The sequence below is a fragment of the Pseudochaenichthys georgianus genome, chromosome 16 (genome assembly GCF_902827115.2).
Source record: "Pseudochaenichthys georgianus chromosome 16, fPseGeo1.2, whole genome shotgun sequence".
Taxonomy (NCBI): domain Eukaryota; kingdom Metazoa; phylum Chordata; class Actinopteri; order Perciformes; family Channichthyidae; genus Pseudochaenichthys; species Pseudochaenichthys georgianus.
Genome location: NC_047518.2, coordinates 29,641,688 through 29,664,969, shown reverse-complemented (window position 1 = coordinate 29,664,969; position 23,282 = coordinate 29,641,688). Strand labels below are relative to the sequence as shown.

The 23,282-nt window shown below is 40.5% G+C and overlaps 2 protein-coding genes across 3 annotated transcripts; one reads left to right on the top strand and one right to left on the bottom strand.

Annotated features, from left to right (window-relative positions):
• Nucleotides 1–54: 54 nt before the first annotated feature.
• LOC117461495 (BAR/IMD domain-containing adapter protein 2) lies at nucleotides 55–11,152 on the bottom strand. The gene is made up of 15 exons (XM_034103390.2): nucleotides 10,718–11,152; nucleotides 8,478–8,618; nucleotides 8,278–8,353; nucleotides 8,094–8,180; nucleotides 7,440–7,501; nucleotides 7,223–7,294; nucleotides 6,900–7,037; nucleotides 6,269–6,421; nucleotides 5,884–6,060; nucleotides 4,768–5,395; nucleotides 4,135–4,345; nucleotides 3,820–3,882; nucleotides 3,198–3,366; nucleotides 3,019–3,062; nucleotides 55–2,552 (listed from the first exon to the last, which is right to left on the bottom strand). Exons 2-15 carry the CDS (start codon nucleotides 8,523–8,525, stop codon nucleotides 2,480–2,482), a joined length of 2,001 nt encoding a protein of 666 aa, XP_033959281.1. The 5' UTR covers nucleotides 8,526–8,618; nucleotides 10,718–11,152; the 3' UTR covers nucleotides 55–2,479.
• Nucleotides 11,153–13,736: 2,584 nt separating this feature from the next.
• On the top strand, nucleotides 13,737–22,332 carry LOC117461191 (neuronal pentraxin-1). 2 transcript variants are annotated; one of them, XM_034102967.1, is made up of 6 exons: nucleotides 13,737–13,791; nucleotides 16,647–17,558; nucleotides 18,528–18,939; nucleotides 19,996–20,249; nucleotides 20,606–20,785; nucleotides 21,247–22,332. In XM_034102967.1, exons 2-6 carry the CDS (start codon nucleotides 16,902–16,904, stop codon nucleotides 21,454–21,456), a joined length of 1,713 nt encoding a protein of 570 aa, XP_033958858.1. In that variant the 5' UTR covers nucleotides 13,737–13,791; nucleotides 16,647–16,901; the 3' UTR covers nucleotides 21,457–22,332. The 2 variants fall into 2 exon arrangements, with proteins under 2 accessions (XP_033958858.1, XP_033958857.1); XM_034102966.1 differs by having other exon boundaries at nucleotides 18,528–19,041.
• Nucleotides 22,333–23,282: the final 950 nt, after the last annotated feature.

The window sequence follows — 23,282 nt, the reverse complement described above, 5'->3', positions numbered from 1 at the left end:
CATCTCCCCCCCCCACAGACAAACTCAAACATACAGAGCAAATGTGGACAGATATTTCTTTCATAGAACTTTTATTTCACATCACATCAATATTCACATCGCTTCAAATTTTAAACGTAACGAGGAACTGTGAATAGATGTTAAAACGATATTTCACTTTGGAAGAAGAGTTTTGGACTTTGAAAAAGTTCCTGTTTAAGCATATTTTTTCACAAGTTGTGTCCATCTGCAGTATTGATGAGAGTGCAATGTACAGATTACAAGTGCTTTGAGACATTTACACATACTTTCTGTTCACGCACACAACACCCGTGACTACATTTGCTATTGATATTGCAATAAATCTTTTGTTACATATTTATAATAGTTATATTTTTAACAAACTCTTTATGTATTTCTTACAACATATTATACACTGCATATATGCTTTACATATACTACATATGTCTACACTCTGATTTCTGCATGTTTTTTATGTATGCACTTCAAGGGCAAAATCATGTGTATTATAATATTTTTCTCATTATCGCTAGCCTTAAATGTCATTAATGTTTTGTCCTTTTTATGAATCACTAATACTGACAGTTATAACGACCCCAACTGACATGGGCAGAAGGTTTACAAAGTCAAAATGTTCTACCAAAGTGAAATATCATTATAAAAATAGTCAAATAAAAGTCATACAATCACACATGTTTGATGCACTATTTACAAGCATGAATAAGCATTAGCTCTATCATTTTGTGGTCGCCTTTATATATGATGCCATACTACTAGTAATATCAATGCTGTTAGAGATGATTTACTACAACCCTTGTGGGCGTTATTTTGAATCTTCAAGGTGCTAAAGACCACAGAAGGTATTTACAACAGAAACACAAACCATTTAATACAACCCCTATTAAACCACCTTTTGTTTAGAGGCGACTACATAACTACAGAATATTACTTTGGATATCTCTAGTTTACCATTAACACTTGCAAAGACAGTGGTCACATCCCATTATGCTTTCTTCATCACTTTCATAGGAACATTTCCCCATTCCAACTCAATCCTATCGTCCGTCACAGCTTTCACATCTCTCGGAGATTCTGCTTAGTCTGATTGGTAAACGTTCAGCTACAACTAGCCTAGATGTTATCTAGCTTTAAATCTGTCACTGAAAAGGAATCAAGAAGACATCGAATCCAAAGCACACTAATCTCTCTTTCTTTACACATTGAGCCCTCCATAACATGCTACTTTCTAAAAACACTTTCAGTCATAACCCCGTCCAAAGGTTCAACAGTTTGGCTGTGGAGCTCATAAGCTTTTCTGTTTCTGCGTTTTAGAGGACTTCAAATATTGGACCTGGGAGCAAACAGGTCTCAGTTATCAATCATTGAAAAAAATCAAATTAAGGGTTGTTGGTTTGTTACAACTTATTTTGAGTCCATATACAAAAGAATATTACTGATTCTGGCACTATTACTGAAAGTTGGACTTTACTCTCGACCTTTTGACGTTTATGTCAAAATGCAAAAATACCACAACATTTCCTTCTATAATTGTTTGCCCTTACGCCTTGTCTTATAATTCTTTCATTAGGTAAATAATTCCACTAATCCAAATATCTACTTTCATAAAATGTTTATATGTAACTTTACAGTAGCAGAACATGTCATGTTAACGGGCAGAAGCAGCATTGCCCATGTTTAGTAATATCAACGTAAATATGACACAAAATAACTCAATTATTAGTAAAATATGCCAGGACTCTATCAAATAAACATTTAATTTAAAGGTCAAATGTCACCTTAATTGAAACCTAAAAACAATCTGGCAGCTTTTCTAAAAATATAATTTTGTAATAGCACTTTAAAAGTAGGAGCCTGTCCTCTTACTGTAACACTTCATGACAGTGAAACTTCACAACCTGCTTTTAGGAGCCAGTCCCTAAATCAGCTCAACAAAGACAACTTTGTATCTGGATATGGCACAAAAGACCACTACAATTAAGGTTATGTCGAGAAAGAAAAATTCACTGTTACACTGTAAGGAATATAAGAGGCACCTTCCATAAGCCAGGAAAAACATTACAATGTTAATTATTCTGAAATAAACAGTTAGTCAATCTGAAACACTAAGCTAACACCTACCTTCTGTTTCATTAAAAATAGCCTAGATTTATGTATAATTTCACTTTCAATTTTTCAGACATTATAATGGTCTTTTTTCAAACGAACAACTTAAAAATGGAATGGACTGATCGTATTTATAACAGGTCAGCCTTTACACATGAATCTTTAATACCTATACTTAAAAATGTTCTTTTCCTTCACGAGACACAGTTTTTATTTATTAAACTTGTTCAAAAAGAACATCCAAAGTAAAGAATCAACATAAATCAATGTGATGTTTCCAGGATTCAACCTGAGGTTTGCTGGACTGACAGACCACAGAGAACATGACGCCACCGCCGCAGCGGGAATAGAACTCTTACTCAATGATGGGAGCTGAGCGATCGTTGGTGACAGTTCTTCTGAGTCGAACGTGGGCAAATGGATTGGCCCTGAAAGGAGAAATCAAAGGTATAACAATCGTACAATACAAAAACTGATGACCAAAGGAGTTGCCCCACCAAACAGTAAAAACAGCATTGGGAAATGCAACAAACAGGTACAAATAATAAATATGTAAATGTATCTTTCAAGGTAGCTGAACAGACTCTCAACGTTTTTAACATCAAGTTACACCTCAAGCACTAACACTTTCAAACTTTGTACCGACCTGGTAATGTTGTTAATGTTTTTAGCATTTAAACATTTCCTATTGAGCTATTATTTGTTGGAATCACTCCTATTAGGATGGAAATAATTGTGCCAAATTAAACTATTATTTTATTTCTTGTGTCACACTTCTTCTTAACACGCTGGCTTTGAGTTTAAATGGGATTTTCCTTAAATTGACTGTGACATGTACAATTGGTGAAATTACCCTTTAATGACACACTGCACCTTTGAATTGCTAAAACCTACCTTGAGTTTGGGGAGAGTGGAGGAGAAACCAACTCAGCAGTGATCTGTGATGCAAAGAAGAGATCATATTAAAGGATAATTTGACAAATTAGAAACATCTGTATCTATTCCATTAACAGAGAGGCTCAGTGGGGAGCAGACTTTGACCTTTGACCTCCCAAAGACTTCATGCTTCTGACCTTGGTGCTGTCGGCCATGCTGTACGGGCGCGGGCGGAAGGTGCTGACCCTCTGGGGAGGAAGGGAGTGCTCCTCCTCTGATTCGGGGGTGAGGGCCGGGAGACCCGGAGACACCAGCCTGTCGAGCTGGCCAGTGCTGGTGCTGTTAGCCTTAGATAAGAAGAGGGAGCTAGAGGAAGGTCACAGAGAGGGAAAAACACAAAGGAAACATGAGTCGAGAGAATCTGTTCTTGTGTCAAATCATCAACGAAGCTGTTGGTGTTGGAAATGAACTTGATAAGGAAACAACGGTGGAAATACTGAGAGGGCAAATAGTTCCATTCTGCAGCTCATGAGCTTTTGTGGTTTTTCTGTATGTCTGGCATGAAGCATGTTTTGGATATCTTGAGAATACACATGTGAAAAACAATGGTTGTCACATTAGTTTCAACATAAATTACCCCAATATGTTTTCTGTGAACCCACTGATGTTATAACTTCCTACTTTTAAAAAGTTATGTTGATACAATGACCAGTAAAACTACTAGAGCGAAGTGAATGAGGCATTCCTGTCAATAACAGAGTCAACGTTTATTGACAACCTTAAAGAGTCAGTATCACAGTTTGTTCTTCTTGATCTTACCTCTCCAGGTGATCGAGCGTGCTGTGGTATGACTGCGTGTAGGAGAAAGGGAACCAGCCTTTCCTGTGAAGGAACATTTTACAACATGAGATCACTAATGAATAATAAACAAGCGTGTCAAACAGCAAGTCAGGGTTGTGTGGGATGAAAACAATTCTCCCTCTCCATTGTCTTACAGCAATATACTGTATCTGTTAACCTTGTTTTATGGCACTGTGTCCACTACAGCAATGTTAAGCATTATAAGGTGCTCTGAAGTGAAACAGCAGATCACTCAGTTGTTTTTGACATCAGTCAGAAATGTATTGCGCATACCGTCCGGTTCGTTCATTTTGACCGTAGTGCCACCCGTCTCTGGCCTCAGAGATGAGCAGGGAGATGTCGTCACCAGGCAGGAAGTGCAGTAAACAAGCCCCGCCTCCTGCGCCGCCACCGCCACCTGCCTCCGATGCCCCAGGACTGTGAGCGAACATGGCTTCCACACGATTGGGTCCAGATAAAGGCAGCATCCTGGGGAGACTGGAGCCTTGGTAATGGAGAAAGAGAAATAAATGTCAGACATATTGGGGATTTGAAATGATGAATGTGTGTAAATCCAGCGTTACTGTAATTGTATCTTCAGATTTCAGCTTCAAAGTTTAGTTTTCACTCTCCATCAGCTGTGTTTATGAAGTTACTGCTAATGCAAACACTTTCTACTACTGCTTTCAATTAAAAGCTTTATAAATCCACACGTAAATCGGACCTTGGCCCACGCTCTTCCACCAAGTTTCATTACAAATCTGGCCAATAGTTTGTCTAAATTGAAACTTAGTTTTCTGCTGTAGTAAATGTAAATGTCCCCTCTGTGGGACAAATAAAGGTATTCTGATTATGTCTTGCTGGGGGGTGGGCTAAAAAGGGGATTTAGACACTAAAGTATATGGAGGACAAATCATCACATCTTACCCTGAAATCCACCCAGCCTCATCTCACTGTTGGGTCTCCTCGGCAGTGGAAGTGTTGCTGTTGCACTGATATCCGCGGCCTTCAGCAGCCAGGGGTTATGAGACAGGGTGGAGGTGTTGCTCCCCCCTGGGCCCACCTGTTGGTGCAGTAACTGCACAGGAGTCATGGCCCGGGACAGAGGGGCACTGTGGGGCAGAGGGGGGCTGTGAGGAGCGCTGTGGGCGATGGGGAGGGTCATGCCATGCAGGGGGCCACCGGCTGGAGAGATCTGGCTGAGAGACATCACTGTGGAGGGAATGAGGCTCGGGGAGAGGTTGGCTGTGTGGGCGACCAGCAGGAGAGAGCCTGGCTGGGCTGAGCCGCTGGACAAAGTGGGGATGGAGGCAGAGGGGCTGCTGCTGGTGCTGCTGTCAGGGAGGGGGCTGGACAGAGGGGTGCTGCTGTGCTGAGGAGACGCTCCTAGGGATGAACCTCCAGCAGCTCCTCCACTGGAGAGAGAGCTGAAAGTGTGGGGGGAGCCCTGAGGAGGACAGCCGTCACTCTGGGAGGAGGAGGAGGGGAGCGAGCGCTGCTGGGAGCGACTGGAGTCTCCGTTCATCAGGGGAGGGACTTCCTGAACTGAGAGCCTCTGAAAAATCAAGGATAGATATCGTTAACTATCAGAAATTAAAAGTCGTTGTTAAAAATGTAATTTAGTCGTGGTTTTACTAAGAGTACTCAAGACATCTGACTGTCTGGTGACTTCAAACCAGAGTTGGCCAAATCAAAAGAGACCTTCTACCTTGAAGTTTGACACTAATGATTTGTGACTTGGACTTTAAACCTTTGATTTGGAACATCATCTCCAAATTATAAAAAAATAAATAATCAAACTAATAATCAACTATTGATTATTAGCTGTTCTTAGTTCTATAATAACTATTTATGGACTCAATTAAAAAAAGCGAAGGATTTGGGAATTAACTCATAACTTGATAGCCAGGCTTCAGGAGTTACCAAAGTCAACAACTAATAATAGACTTGTTTTGTGTGTTTCATACAATGAACCCATGTAATCCAGCTGAGATTAGGATTAAGTCCAAATAACATATTTTAACCATCTGACAAATGAATGACCTGTTCTGGCTGAGCAGAGCCAATCTTGGTGTGGCGAAGGACCTCGGCTATCCCTGCAGCTCCTGAGCTCTGAGGCGCGGTGTGACGCAGCAGATTCAGAGCGCGCTCGGGGAGTTTAGTGGGCTGAGAACATGACTGATGCCACGAGGACAGTTTCTGTGACAGGAGCTCTCTCACCTGGATTATATTCAAAAGCAAAGAAAAACACTTAAAAGATTAGACTTTTCCCTGTTGGTAACAAATGAACAGACCAAAACCATCAGTGCATTTTCCTTCAGTACTTTATAACTTCTGTGACACCCCAGGCCAGGCAAGCTTGAAAATATCATCTTTTATTTTTCTGAAATGTACATATCTTAATTAATACGTAAATGCATATAATCACCTTGGAGTGGTAGTTGACGAGCAGTTTGGTGACACTACACTGTCGATCCACCAGGAAGCAATATCGTCTCCTTTCCTCAGTGAGCGCAGACTTGTATCCCGACGCAACCAGCGTGTCCAGCTCGACCTGACGACGACTCATCAGCTCCACAAACTGAAGGAAAAGTGGTTTCACTGCAAACTTTGCACCTTCCTTCATTAACAATCACATGCATACATGTAGTACTCAAGGATGACCTTTAACGCACATTGTACGGAGAGGGGAATATGTGAGATCATTTCCTGACTGTTGCACGATGATAACATAATCCAAATCTTAAAGTGCTACCCTTTTGCCCCGCTGACCTTTCCTTACAACGATAAACCCTTTCACCCTCTTAGATCCTTCATATTTCTTCCGCTGGAGGCCTCCGCACTAAATTGCTTGTTTTCTGAAGAATCAGCTGAGGCAGATTATTTTTAATCTCACTCACACTGATCTATTTCTTACACAAATACTCACAGTTATGCTATGACGCTGAGGGAGATGTTTATTTAGGAACTGTAGTGAATGTTTCTGCATTTAGCTAATAAACCTGTTCATTAAATAGGCTATTTTTTTCCGTCCATTTGGAGCTGTGGGCGTCTCATACCTGCATCTCTCTGTCTCCATATTTGTTCGGGTGGCGACTGCCCTGACTCTTCCTGCGGAGTTTCTTCAGCTCGGACTGGCATCGCTCAATAGACTCAGATTTAGACCTCCGATCACTCTGATACTTCTTCAGGGTGGCCTGAGAGGGAAGAGGAAAAAAGGATTTATTGACAATGTGTGATGAGACGAGAGCTGTGCTGCTGCAAAACTGAGTCCACTTTTATTCGTCAAGCCACATTTATTTTAACATTTTATTCTGTTACATTAATTTGAAATCATGCTTTTGTTACATTGTATAAAGTTATTCAATTTATTTCAACTTACTGTGAGGTATTTAATATCCAGTTCCAACTTCTGCTCCAACTGGGCGAGCAGCTCAGAGTGAAATAACTTTAACTGTTGATGGAAAAGAGCCACATGCAACCTTTAAACTTTATGAATATGAATGGATATCAAGTAAGTTATGAGTTAAAACACTATATTTTGACTCAAAATATATCCAGATAAAAAATACATTTTCCACAGCTGAGTCGAGTCTTACCACGTCTTCCAGCTGCACCTGAATCTGTCTGTGGACCTCGGCCATCTGAAACAGTGTGTCTCCTGTGAGCAGCAGCACAGCACAGGAGAGGGAAGGCCGTCAGTGTTATATACATTTGATGTTAGACAAGCTTGCGATATGTTAGAGTGCATCTTTAACCCCATGCAGAAAATCTCAAATATCTGTGCTCTATTAAATGCTATCCACATCATGACACATGCATGAGCACGCCTCATTGAAAAAATCATAAAACGTTCAGTTTTCACACAGTTTCTCATTTACAGAGTGGCGGTCAGCTGTCAGCCCCCCCCCCCCCCCCCCCCCCCCCCTCTCAGTCACACAGCACTGTAGTATGCGGTGGCTGGCATCTCGCCCTCCACTCTCCTGCCTGCCTCCCCCGCTGTTTTCAGCATTACAATGAGATCATGTGGTGTTGTTAATCTCCCAACAATGACCCTACTCTCTCCCTTTCCCTCTCTTCTCTCCCTCTACATTTCCTCATTCCCTCTTGTCTTCATCTCCTCCCTTACCAACGCAGACTATTTTCAACTTATCTCCAGCTGTCACGACGACTCTCTTAACTTTATTAGCTCCAACACTAATTCATTTTTATTTCCCCTCAGCACGGTGCTTCTCCACCAGCCGCCCACTCACCCAGCTCTTTGGAGCCCTGGCTGTCGCTCGCCAGCTCTCCAAGTTTCACCAGAGCATCAAAGTACCCTTTGGCCGCCACAGTGACTCCTGAAACAAGAGTTCATTTTAGGAAAAACAAAAGAAATATCCTGTTCAGTAATCCATACAAATCAAAGGCAAGTGAAGGATCCTGTATTTGACTGACCGGTCAGGGCTTTCTCGTAGTGTTTGCCCATGGTCACAAAGTTCTTCAGACTGGGGTTGAACTGGTCCAGAATCCCCTGTTGGCAACAATACACACAAATAAATGACAGGCAGATTATGACACTCTATTCTTACTCATTTCTAACATTTTACTATACTGTATTAAGTGTTTGTGCAGACAAATAGAGAGAGGCGTCATACCTTATATACATTTTCTGTCATCTTGTTGACCTCCTCGGTTCGAGACATTTTCCTGTTCTTGGTTTTGTGCTGGCACTGTGTTTGTTGTGTTGTTTATTTCTGTTGTTCAGGGCCCTAGGCTTTATAGCAGACAGCAAACCCCTAAAAGAGAAAAGACAAAGAAAGAAAAAGTGACATGAGTAATAACCTTTCACATGGCCTCAAAGGAAAGGAAATGCCAAAGCACTTGTTTGTCTTATCTGTACCCAAGCTGAAATTATTAGTCGATATGCTGATTAGTTAAAGGGCAGGAAATGTACTCTTTTCAAGACACCAAATGTTCAATGTTTCTAACTTGTTATAAGTTAGAATGTGCTGCTTTTTTTAATCAAAACTTATACTAAATTTAATCTATTTTTCAATTTGGCTCGATTGTGGGAAAACAAACAAGAAAAACATAGATTCCATAGCGGCTCAGGGAGATTAAATAATCAATACAGAAGAATTATGTTAATAAACAACGACAAGTGACAAATAATTGTGAAGGCACACAATTGTGCAGGGAATCTCCTAAAATCAGTTTACTAATACATCGTAGGAAGGTTTAAAGTATCATAACCTCTGTATAAGACTTCCCTGCACAGAAAGTGCATATTTGAAATTATACTTGACTATTCAGTGCTTGCACTTTCTCTATCAAGTGTGAGATTTAAATCAGCCAGAGGTCTTTTAAGGCCATCGAACCATCACACCAAGTGATGAGGTGTCTCACGGTCCTGGGTTTTGTCTGAGGGCAGCAGTGTTATATTCACATGGATCTTATTTAGGCTCAGCTGCCAGTTTCTGCATTATCACTTCGCCACAGTACGACAACCACAATATTTCTCCTAAGATTCGAGAGCCAGACGAGTTATACCATCTCAGATAAGAACAATGGGCTCCTCCAGACCGAGTCACAGGTGTCAGAGCACTGAACAAACACGCAACATCAATGTTTCCTCGGCAGAGAGGGCGATCAGGGGGGACTGCTTCAAGGTCGAGAGGTTTCCATTCTGAGTTTAATGGTCAAATGCTCACTTGCTTTTCCCTATACAGTCCTCCTTTGTTTTAACAACAAAATGATTGAGAAAACGTTGACCCAGATCAACTAACTGTATATGAAACAAAGCTAACATTTCCACACTGTTGCTCATTAAGGCCACCCGGGTGTAGACTGTAATTTGTCAGAGGAGCTGTGATAGTGAGCAGGATAACTCAGAGAAGAGGGAGCTTAATCATAATGCTGTCTGATTTTAATTAGTTTGAAGCACTTTATAACACTACACATACTTTCAAATGATGAAGTAAAATAAAATATTGAGGCTGGATAAAAGGCATGTTTGAATGTTTGTTCAGCTTCAAGATGAAATAAAGTGTTGCTTGTTTCCGGATGCAACAGGAACCGTCTGCAGGTGGTCTGGAAACTGATACAGAAGGTGCATTCATGTGCCCTCTTCACATATCTTCCAATGATTTGGAAGCAAACATTGCATTTAGCAAAACTGTAATGTCCCTAAATTATGAAACTATTGGTGTGATCAGCAGTAAAAGAATCTGGAACTATTTGTACAACTTGTTAATCATTATTCATTTTTAAAGCAAAAGTGCCAAAAAAAATTGTTCCCAAGTTTGAGGATTTGCTGTTTATTTCTGTTTTATATGATTGTTAAGGTGAATATCTTCTGGTTTTGGGATTGCCGAGTCATTTATGATGGCATTTTAAACTACTCTGACATTTTCCAGTTGCAGCCCAAATGTCACTGCAGCATTTTAATTGCCAAGAACTGGCTGAACCAAAACTAAAACTGTATTTAAAGGACCCATGCATGCAAAATAACTTTTTTTGTTGTGGTATTAAATGTTTCTTGTCCAGTTTTGTGGCTTTCAGAAACTGATCAATTTATTTATTGCATGTATCCAAAGATCAGTTAATGGTGCAGCATTGCATCTTAACCAGTAGGCTACTGATCCGTTTCTTCCACTCCATCTCATTTAATCAACTCAATTAGTGAGGAAAAAACTACACACAAAAAAAGTCCAGCAATGTGTTGCATTTAAACACGAATAAATACAACGGGTAATGTTTTTCCCTGAGTAGAAAAAGCACCCTGTCATTTGCCTCCACGGTGCAGCTGCTACCTGTTGATCTCTCAGCTCCACTTCCAATTTGTAAAACAGTAACACATAATTCGGCTACTTAAAAATAAATAAAAGTTACATACCTTTTCTGAACTCATTGTAGGAAACGATAAAGGCTTCCTGCGCGTCTTTGAGCGTTAAATGCACGGTACAACACCCCCGCTTTTCTTCCCAATAGGCTACTTTCCCTCTCCGTTAGTTAGTGGGGGGTTGTTTCATCCAGCAAGGCAGTAAATCTCAGCTCCCCTCCACCCCTTTTTCACATGCCATTGCCTCTCTTCCCTCCTCTCGATCACACTTTCTCCCTCTCTCTGCCTCTCTCTACTCCCGGGAATCGGGGTCAGGTATTTGGTGCCGTTCAGTACCTCTCCTCATTACTGAGCAGATTATCAACATGCCTTCACGCCCGCAGAAAAACCGGACAGAAAACGCAGTGAGTGAAACCCCCGCCCAGTGCAACCAGCTCCTCCGTCAGCCTCCCTTTCTGTGTCTCCCTCTCTCTGTCACTCGGGCGGAATAACAATGAGCCAACGGGACCCCGGATGAATGGGAGCAGGAGGAGAATAATGACTTGAACTTTTTAAGCCAAAGACTGAACAGGCCTACCACTGGCCTACATTCACCAGGACCATCACACATAGGGCTGCTGCCCATTCTCACAGGGGGGACACAGGGGGAGGAAGAGGAGGAGGACGGGGCCTGCACAGCTCTTTAGTTACTGCAGGAAGCTGCTGGGCAGATTAAAGGCTAATGTAACAAATAGAGGTGCTGGAGAGGAGAAGTTAAAGTGTCAGGGTCAGTGCCAGTGGGGAGTTAATGCATTTACTCGAGTACTGAATTAAATTACAATATTGAACATATGTTATGCTCTTTATACTTCTAATATTTACTTCAGAAGAAAAATAAATGTGTCACTCACTCCATTATATTCACTTGACATGTTTATTAACTTTGCAGATTCGAAATATTAATATACATTTCCTAATAATTGATGATGTGTTGTTATAAGTTAAGTGACAACAGTTTCTGAAGTGATTAAAATGAACCCCACATTTATTAGCTGCAATTTTAAAGTGATGCTATACACATTCATGCTTCAATAATTAAATTAAATCACTTTATACAAAAAGAAAATGCACTAATAATGCACTAATAATAGTACATACAAATATGAATACAAAAAGTCATGACCTAGTGTTTCTAAAAGTAGCATTGCACTTGTGTGTGATTGTCATGATTGTTATTATTCCACTTAACAATGATTTAGTGTGACATGTTGTACTTTTTATTGCATTATTATATAGTTATTTGACAGATGGAGATTGAGGTAGCATAATAATAACAGTATTTAAAATAGAAAAACTTAAAAGTTAATCCACTTCACTTACTGTCTGTGCCTTGATTCTACGGATAAAAGCTGCTGCCGGAGAGAAGACAGCGGCAAACTATGAAATAATTACAAAAAAAGCTGTGAAGAGCAAGCTACCGCCTTCACATTTCTTGTTAAATGTACAAAATAACAAATAAAGGCAGTAGAAATTGTGATTGTGAAGAAATATTTTTCACAAAAAATGAACTCTTGCTGTTGGCTATTCAAAACTCTTGCAATAATAACATTTCAACATTGTGTTGAATTGTTTGCATGTGAGTCCAATCATCAAGTGTTCACCAATACTGACTATTACTGTGTATTTATTATAGTGGAGCAAAGTATTTTCCCCTTTAATATGGTGGAGTGGTCTCAGATCAATCTAGCCATGTGCTTCAAAACTGTGCATTGTATAAAGGGCCCAAAAATAAAAATCTATTGACATTCAGATGTCTGACTGAAGCTGTGTTTCTTTGCAGTTGCAGGTTTCTCCCAGGTGGGGGCGATGTGTGACATCACTTCCTGCTGCACTTCTCCTGCAGAAACCTGAACATCCACAGCTGGTGGTGCAACAAGTGCAGGCTTTAAAGTATCATTGTACTATATCAGTACCATCTTAGTTATTACTACAAAGATCAAACTGTGTCTTTGAGACCAACAATGCCAGGTAGGAATGGTCATACACCACTAAGACTTAAAGGCAATCAATTAAACATTCAGCACAGCTCACATGCATACTATTTATATACATTATGTTAATAATATGTCAAATGCATTGGACTGCCTTTTTGATATCTGCAAAGCAATACATCAAAATTAAATCCAGGAAATGTTTTTGTTATATATATATATTGGCAGAAACAGAGTATAGTAACAGATCCAGGGGACACATCGTTTTATGTAACCTGTTATTCAGTATTTGTCAGAATCTGGATCTCTTGTAATCAGGTTGGTTTACTCAATGTCACTTTGTTCAACTGCTCATAGTTCTAATTTGATAACAGACTCTGAATTGTGTCACTTTGTTCATATCGGAATTTTAAATTGACAACTAAATGTTAGCTCTAAAGGCAGTTTAAGATAATCAAACACTGCCAGCCATTTAAAAATAATAGCGTAAAAAGTGTATATGTTTAAATTGTGTTGTAGTTTTGTTATTATGTAAATGTGCCAGATACTTTTTGAAACAGCTTTCTAAAAAGTAAGATCCTAATTAGTCCCTTGAGTGGACATTTAATTAATTGAAACATTGATTAATCTAATCTAATTTTTTATTTTAATGTAATCAACATGCTGGATCCATAGTTTATTTGTCTAGTGATTTTCTGACTTTAATCAGCCATCTGCTGTCCTGCCTTTGCCTCTTTGGCCCTCAGTCAGACCGGTGGACACGAGGAATTAAAAAGACCAATTAGTCCCGTGCTGAGATCCAGGTGAGCTGCGTGACGCCGGAGCTGAGCCAATGAGAGATTCTTGGTACAAAGGATCTGAGGTCAGTAAGTCAGTAAGTGTTAATGTAGGCTATCAGATAGTTATATTCAATAAAGTCAGAAATCCACATTAATAGAATAAAAATGAAGATGGCACTGATGTCTAAGACTCAGCAGTAAAAGAGGAGTGGTCTTCCAAGAGAAACACAAGCTAAAAGAGGGGAGGAGAGCAAAGTGGGAGGTAGAGACAATGAAGGAGGGATAAAAGGAGTTGAGCTCTCCACTCTTGTGTAAAGCTCTATTAATCTGATCAGACTCTGCAGAGGGGAGACACAGCTGCAGGCTCAAGGACTCTGAGGTAAGAACGCTCTCACAATGTTCATTTAACTCTTCTTTTATTCAAATATTGAAAAAGTAAAGAGGCCAGTTAAGAGCCAAAGTGTGGCTCTGCTTTAACCTTTTACCATTCAGATGCAAAGAAACATTGACCCTTTTTTATAGAGAACGATTTGGACATATTGTTAAAACATAAAAAATAATAAATAGTTGATCATTAAAATATAACATGTAACAACAAATTGATTATTGATGTCAGTTACTAAAAGCATTTTAGTTTATTTATTTATTCATTTTTAGTCAAAAAACGTAGAGCCAGCCAAGACGTCCTCAATGACATGGTTGTACGTTGTACGAACCTTTGTCCGAAATGTGTTCACTAAATTGGGAAAACATATTCCTCGAAAACAAGGTCAGTGGGACAATGGATCCTTGCAAGGAAATTAATTTGGGTTTATTCAACTCTAATATCGGTGTAAACTATAGGAATATGTGTTATATATATATATATATATATATCTATGTTCCCAAGTGTTTCTTTTGAGGGAAATTAATGGATTAAAATTAATTACAATATAATATATTTAGTTTAATGGATGTTTTAGAAACATCGGCTGCAGAGTTCACAATAACACATAAATCAGAAAATCATTCACTGTCTTAAAAATTGGAGCTGACCATGAGAGTGAATAAGAGGGTGGGAGGAAGGGATAAAAGTCTTACGAAGTTTCATTAGAAAAATGAAAAAGCCAGTTTTATCCAACATTTTTTAATTCGACAACTAATGCTAATTTAGACCCAAAAAAAAATGTTTCCGATAATCAATATTCCGTCTGACATTATTTTAGCAGTTTATTCTACATGTAACTTCTTGATTTATATAAATAAATGTACATTTAACAGAGTATTTAACACATTAGCCATGCAAAATATAAAACATTTTACAATGATATAACAACGGTGAAAATATAATTTATATATGGATTGTAAGCTAAGGACGCATCTTGCAGGTTTAAGTCAAACATGTTTGACCTCATCTAACACCAGAAAGCCTGACAAGTAAACAAAGCAGCAGCACTCTGCATTTAAACTGTGGGATTTACACTGAAGAAGGATTTACACTTTGATCTATTTTGTGTCTCAACACATTTTGTGCGAGCCACTTGCCCGAGAAAATGATATCGACATTGATCTTGTAATGCACTGGGATGTTTATAGTTTTAACGCCAGATCCATTCTCTGTCAAGAAATAATCTGTTTACCAGTAGAGACTTCCATATTTTCTTTCTCAGAGTCCGATGTTTTTTATTCACAGATCTAACTTCTGTTGTCAGTTTGCAATTTGGGATTAATCTCACTACTTAAATCCACCTTGAGCATATGGTGCACGACCACTGGGTTCACCATGGATTATCTCACCAATGCACACACATACACACACCCATACACACGCACTAAAGCATGCGAGCCCACTTATCTCTGGCTAAGGTAGCACAAGAACTGTTGGCAATTAGGTTAATTAAGTGACCTCTGGGCATAAGGTCACAGCTAAACTGTGGTGATTGGGTGTGAAACGTTTTTGTACATCGACCATCTGTCTGTCCTCTAAGCCCCGTAAATCACAGCAGGGTCTGCAGAGACAGAAAAACACCTTTTAGTTCAGGGGTTGTTACTCCTTTTTACTGGTAAGACATGTTAGTAAAAATTCCTTCTCAATTAAAAATAAATAAGGAATTGTTTTTCCTGTTTTGCAGCTCAATAATTGTTTTGCATTTAACTTACTTGGTATAATGAAGGCAGTGGTGATAATTTTTACACAACAGACTATGTCTGTATGGAGTTCACCCTGTTTTATTATTGATATAGTGCAGTGAATCATGTATGAACCTTCAACACACACACACACACACACACACACACACACACACACACACACACACACACACACACACACACACACACACACACACACACACACACACACACACACACACACATTGTGTAGGCTGGTCACTGCGAGCAACAGGTGGTCTGGGAGGTTTAGCTGCCACATCACGTGTGTGCCATTTCGAAATGCCGACCCTGTATAATGAAGGACATGCTACATCGCTCAGAGGGTCAGCGAGCCTTTGTGATATAGACACAAGAAAAATAATACTCCATGTTAGGGTTTGGGGATCGTTTGGGATCCAGACTTTAAACAATAAACTGTTCAAGTCTATACAAAAGATTGAATGTGTCCCTGCAGGCTTAATTAGGGCTTCAAGAAACTAAGTACATCACATTCATTTAAACTAAAAGAGGACAACAAATGTCTCGTCGTCTGGTTAATTTAGGACGTCATGATTTGGACTAATCCTCCGTGCCATGTGAGTTGACTGGTCAGACAGACTCAGCTGAGGAGGTCATCCTCCATCATCCTGCTGAGCACTGAAGACCTTTACACTGGTCAGCCTGCTCTCAAAGTGTCATTACGGTCATTGAGGCTTATTCACTGCATTTCTGAACGAGCAGAATTGGTAAATAAAGGCCAGAGGGTAGAAATGAATGTGAGAGAGAACATTATATGTAAATGATACCTCTCACATTTTTTATTTCACTCAATAGAGTATGTTTTTAATTTCACTATGATGCTAACTAAATCAGCAAAAACATGTGAAGCTAATGACTGTAGACTTGTAGATACAAATATATAGCACTGGAACAAACATATGGTAAACACCACAAACAGCAAACACGTGTAATCAGAGCTGAATCAACACTACTCTGACAGTCTTAACAAAAAGCTTCCCTAGTGGAAAGGTGATTTTATTATTGTGTCCTCCCCTTGTGTTACTAAAGACCTTCTTTTAAAATCTGTCTTTCTGTGTTTTACAGGTTTACTGCATTCCTCAGAGACGGAGGGAGAGAAACAAGCCAAGATCCAGGATTAAATAATTATATCACGTGACAAAGAATATAAAAGACAAAGCTGTGAATTCCATTTGTTTGTCAGATGAGTGGATGCTTTGTTATCGGGCTTCCTGATGTCTCCTTTCCAACTACCATGAAGTCAAGACAACCTTGACCTCCACGTACGTCGCACATTGTGAAGTGAAGCCAAGCTCCTTAGTCTTCCTGGCTGAACTTTGGATGGAGATAATGAGGAAGTCCCGGTCCCGACACCTGTTGCTTGTTCCCATTTTGATATCTTTCATTTCCCTTATCCTCTGCCCTGCGTCTGCAAGCTCAGGGCCTGACTTCGGAGCCCACCCGCGCTTCATCTGCACCCCTATTCCCGTGGACGCAGACCCTGCATGCTTCCCCATGGGGGGTCCTGGTGTAGGGCCAGGACATCAAAGTGTACCCCCTGCTGGCTGGTGGGGGGCGAGCGATGAGGCGAAAGCCACCATCCTGCACCTCAGGGAGAGCCTCCTGCAGCAGAAAGAGACCATCCTGGACCAGAGGGAGACCATCAGAGAGCTGACGGCCAAGCTCAGCCTGTGTGAGGGTCTCGGACGGGGCCTCACGCCTCACAACGAGCACCACGGCTCAGACCCCCGTCACACAGGGGCGGACAGTCATCACACGTACACTGACAACGGGCACTATAGCAACCAGCAAGGTCCCCATGAAAACCTTATACCAGACTCACCGCACTACCCATCCATGGGGGGGCAGCGATCTGATGGGGGGCACAGCGACCACCAGGGGAAGGATAAACATGTGAGACCGGGGGACATAACATCGTCCCCAGAGCAGATGGAGAGGATGCTGCAGGCGCTGAAGGACAGGCTGGACAATCTGCAGGTGAGCAGCGAGAGGAGGAAACTTCTTCAGATTTGTACTCGGAAATAACACACACGTAGAAAGACAGCTAGAAATAAGACAAAGTAAAGTAAAACAGAAAGAAAGAAATAGAGAAGGAAAAACAGATGAAAATGCATTCAAGAAATATTGTGTTAAAGTATGTACACTACAGTTGATAAAAGGATGTAGGGGGAGGTTTATGATGTGTAGTGATAACTTGTTCTTTTGCTTGTTTGGACATATCAAAGGTAACATCAACGGGTTGCATTTACCAAGTCCCAGTAGTATGTGCACTTACTTCTTTAGAGAAAGGAAATATGTAATACTTGATTGCGTAAAGAGCAAGAGGGTCACTGTGATGTCCGTCAGTTGGCACCTCGGAGCAGCAACAGGCTCAGGTATGTTCGTCACCGATGTGAGAGACTCTTGCTAAAGGTTACATGGATTAGGTTGGCATGGATTAGGTTGGCATGAGTCTTACATCAGTAGTGCTTATCTTGATCGCCCCTGACAGGTTGTTAATCAGGGCATGTGCCACGAAAAAGCCCAGATTACCTGAGAGGAAGAAAAGTAAATTCAAGATGCAAGGCTTTTATTGTCATTTGTGCATAGCTACAGTATAGTTATGACAATGACAATCTTAGGTCACAGGCTCCTCCAACAGTGCAACAACAATAAAACAGATAATAGTGCAAGTAAATAAAAAAAATATATAATATAATAGAAATAGTGCAAAATAGTCTATATACAAGTCATTGGAATATTGATATACAGGAGGAGACAATGAATACCTGACTACTGCAGCTGACATTAAAGGGTTCAGGGAAAGAAAAGCAAAACACACAAAATTACTCTCTTAGACTTTAAGGTGACAGGCCAACTCATTATTGTGTAAGCAGGAAGTAAAGGATTTAAGTGACAGGAAGTGTGTTGCTATCACGTCTTCACCTGTGTGTTGTTCACCTCCAGAAGAGGAACACGTCTGTGGCCTACTCCAGCTCTCTGAAGGAGCTTCTCCAGAGGAAGATCAACGCTCTGGAGCAGCAGCTGCGCCGTCACTCCTCCGCCCTCAGCAGCCATGACCACCATGATGACGACAGCACCCACAGAGACGACAAAGACCATCACCATTCAGACGACCATCACCATTCAGACGAACACCACGACGAACACCACGAAAATCACCACAACGACCGCCACGACGACCGCCACGACGACCGCCACGACGACCACCACGACGACGACGACGACGATGACCACAAGAACGACCACAGGGCCAGCAGTCGCCACACAGACCATCACGATGTGGACAGTGACCATGACGACTACGATGAAGGGCACCATGATGACGATGATGACGATGATGATGAAGACCACCATAGTAATGAAGCAGACAGTCACAGTTATCATACACACACAGGGCCACAGACTGGTTTCCACTCAAATAAACTGGAAACAATGCTCAGCAAGCTGCACCTCCCAGGTACACACACTGAATAACATGCAGTCATTTATGACAGACATGTTTTTATTAATAAAGCAGCATTTGGTAAAAGTTGTGTAAGTGACGTGTTCGGCAGCTGAGTATGTTCGGAAAAAAAATAAGATGAAAAATATATGATGTCATTTGGTTAGGGGTGGCTCAATTAACACCTATAACATCTAATACTGTGACCTTGAGCAGGTCTACTACCTACTTCAACATTAAACAATCAGATAAAAAAAATAGTCCTCTCTGAAAAAACTAAGGAATTATAACTCTGTGAGGGGAATAGATTTTTAAAGTACCTTCTTTACCTCGGTAACAGCCAGTGGCAACAAAAATGATGACGAAAAAGCTCCAGAACAGCTACTAAATGGACGTTTGAGACCTTAGATTGTTTTGTCCCCTGTTGTTTTATGGCATACTCAAACATTTTAAGCCAACATGAGTTTGATGAACTTAAACTGCTTACAGTTTAAACATCTAGCCACAATACATTTGAATCAAATCAAGTTTTATTTATATAGCACATTTTTAAACGATTTTTGGTCGAGCCAAAGTGCTGTACATATAATACAAAATACTCTACAGTAAAGACACTTCACAGCAAATAAAACAGCACAGTTTGTGCAGAATATCAGTATGAGAAAACGACACCCTCTGTCCTTAGACCCTCACATCGTACAAGGAAACACTTCCAGAGAAAACCCACAGTTTAAGGGGGAAAAATGGGAGAAACCTCAGGTAGAGCAACAGAGGAGGGATCCCTCTCCCAGGACGGACAGACGTGCAATAGATGCTGTGTGTAAATCGAAGAGATAATACATTTTACAGCGTAGGTAGGAATAACAACTGGGCAAACTCTACAGTGGAAGTGCTCAGGAGACATGATCTAAAGCTCCAGTTACTTAATGATTGTTGTCATTGAATGATGTTATTTGTCTTCAACAACAGGTCACAGCAGGGACAACTCTTTTAATCCCAAAGGTTTCCAAATCAGCTTCCCCATGAGAACCAACTACATGTACGGGCAGGTGAAGACGACGCTGATGCAGGAGATCTTCGCCATGACATTGTGTCTCTGGATCAAGGCGGGCGCCGGGCAGACCCTGGGGACGCCCTTCTCTTACTCAGCACCAGGACAGGCTAATGAAATAGTGCTCATTGAGTGGGGGGACAACCCCATGGAGCTGCTGATTGATGACAAGGTGAGAGAGAAAACATCTACACAGTTTTTACAGATATTTCTGTATTTCTTGTTCTGTTCTCTCATCAAAGTCATTCGAAATGGACCGGATTCAGTCAGAAAATTGTGTTTTGTAAATGCTCCAGGATGTGTCTGATTATAGTTGGTTGTTGGGTTGGTCAGTGTAACTCAAATCAGATCAAATTACAGTTAATAATGGTTAAACCTTATCGTGACTTCTGATGGAAGTAGATGGTAGTTGACTCATGGAGCTAAAAGGGGAGGGCCTATTTTATATATTTTCTTTCTGAACGTATTGTTATTTATATTGGATGTATTTGTATAAGTGTCTCACCACCTTCACTCTCTCAACCACAGGCCTTGACGCTCCCCCTGTCATTGGGTGATGGGGAGTGGCATCACATTTGTGTGACTTGGTCCACAAGGGATGGGCAGTGGGAGGCCTACCAGGACGGAGAACAGAGGGGGTCCGGGACAAACCTTTCCCCCTGGCACCCGATCAAAGCTGGAGGAGTCTTCATCCTGGGACAGGAACAGGTAAAGCTTCATCCTCTGTCGATACACAATGCAAGAAGGGAGGCATTGAATGCATGGGAGAACATCTAGTGTGTTCCATTTTCAAGTGGAAATACAAGTGTGATTTAATTTATAAAACCATATGCACTGGTTTTAAAATAATGACACAATCTGCATTCAGATATTACCTAAAAGCCTCTCTGTACGTACGAGCAACATTTTTGGCCTGATTTACGGCACAAAGCTGCGGTTAACAAAATGCAGTGTTGTCCACTCCTTTCCAATAAAAGCAGCTAGCACGAGCCAGCGACGTTGAGTAAAGTGACCATCATACTACAATATATATCTTATATATCTGATCTAAGAAATGGGCCTGATGATTACTTCTATTTTGGTCTGGCACAACATAAGTAATATTTTAATACCAATTTTGGAAAGCAATGATTCGTGTTAACTTTGACTGTTCTTTCTCTCTTCTTCAGGATATTCTGGGAGGCCGTTTTGATGCCACTCAGTCTTTTGTGGGAGAGATGTCAGACCTACATTTGTGGTCACATGTCCTGCCTCCCAGTGACATCTACAGCCTGGCCTCATGTGGCAGCGACCTCAAAGGAGACGTCATCGCTTGGTCCGAGACAGAGGTGGAGCTTCATGGAGGCGTCGCTAAATACCCTTTTGACCCCTGTCACTGAAAGGCCATAACACCAGTGAAGTACTTGAAGAGATATCCTGAAATGTACAATATGTATCATTCATCAAAAGGTGCAAGAATAAGAAATCTCCCACTGACTTTCAGTTATTTTGAGGATGATTAATAGTGGCACCAACTGAATGCCTTCCTTTAAACTTAATCAGTGACTTTTTATTTAAAAATAACAATAAGTCTAATCTGTGTTTACAGAGACTTTGTAGTGGTCCTGGGCCTTAGGTTTTTGCCTCCTCTTTAATCATGAGCTAGTGTTTTATTTTTAAACAAACAGGTGCTGTATGTGACATATTGTCATATCCTGAAAAAGTCTTAATACTGTAGGGTCTATGATCAAATCAGATGACCTTATGGGTTTTGGTGACAGTTTGAAATGTTTGTTTAGATTGAATGGGACTCATAGAAATGTGTTATAAAATCAACTTGTAATCTGGATGTTCCTTTTTTTAAAGGTCTCCACAAATATACAGCTACTGTACCAAAGAAATATAATTAATTTAAGTTAGAGATTTTAATAAAACAAAATCAATGTGATGTAGTTGTTTGGGATGGGGGAGAAAAACGGAATAGCCTGTCAGACTGATTGTGTCTTACAGTCTTGGACCGGCTAGCATTTTTGTTTTAAATGCACCCGTTTGTTCACTGAACAAATCACTAACGTTTATTTATTTTTCTCCCAAAAATGTGTATTAATAATTTTTCAATTGTGTATGTTGTGTGATCAAATCATTGCACTGCGGCTTTTCTTGAATGGTCTTGCCTTGAATGTATATTTGTTAATGTACTGTAAATAGAACATTTAGGCCGTTAGATTTTGATGTTACGTTGTGGATGTGTTTTTTTTAAATGTTATGAAAATAAAAGTCAGCTCCTCATATTTGTGAACATACATCTCAATCTTGACACAAAACTGGTAAACATATCCAGACCATTGACTGACAAAGCCAGTACCTAATACTCTATAATTTAACTAACCCAATAAACTACTTAACTCCCAAGGCACCACTCAGACACAGACAGTATCAAAGAGGCACATTTACCAGATTGATGGAAGTGGAAGTGCGCGCGTAGGTATCACGGAGCACCGGCTTTTTGGTGAGAAATTGAGTCATAGAATCCAAGTTTAAGCTGAACCAAGACATTAAATCAAATTCTCAAATAAACAATTGGTGTAAGCAGTGGCGTTTTTATATGTACAAAAGTGGTGGGGCACAAAAAACTTAGATGTTTATATTAATGCTGTCAAAATTATCGCGTTAACGGCGGTAATTCATTTTTTGCGTTATAATATTTAACGCATTTAACGCATGCAGAATGGCCCGCCCCATACATCCCACCAGTGGCAGCGCCAGGGTATGGCTGGGGTAGGCTACACCCATACCAAGAAATGGCTTAGCCCCACCAAGAAAAATTATGTTAAAGTAAGCAAAATAAAGTCTGCCAACTCGCGCGGAGTAAATTGCACAGACAGCAGTTAGTAAGATTGATTTCAGTAGCCACTTGTCTGGAAATACCGAAGACCAGAAACGGTTTTGAAAACTTTTGTCACGTAGTGATCGTCTTCTCAATAGAACATCTTTGATAATGTCTTCTGGCCAATCAGAATCAAGATAACGGCGTGGTGTTGTTGCAGGAAGTCACGACGGAGAATACTTTTGCTGTAGTACAGGGGTGTACATAACTGGTACGCAGGTTATGTGCGTAATCTGAAATGCGTACCGTCACTTGTGTCACAAAGCGCATTTGCGTACCGACGTACTTGTGAAGCTTTTCCAGAAGGCGGTTAGATCACCGGACGACAGGGTCGGTCTC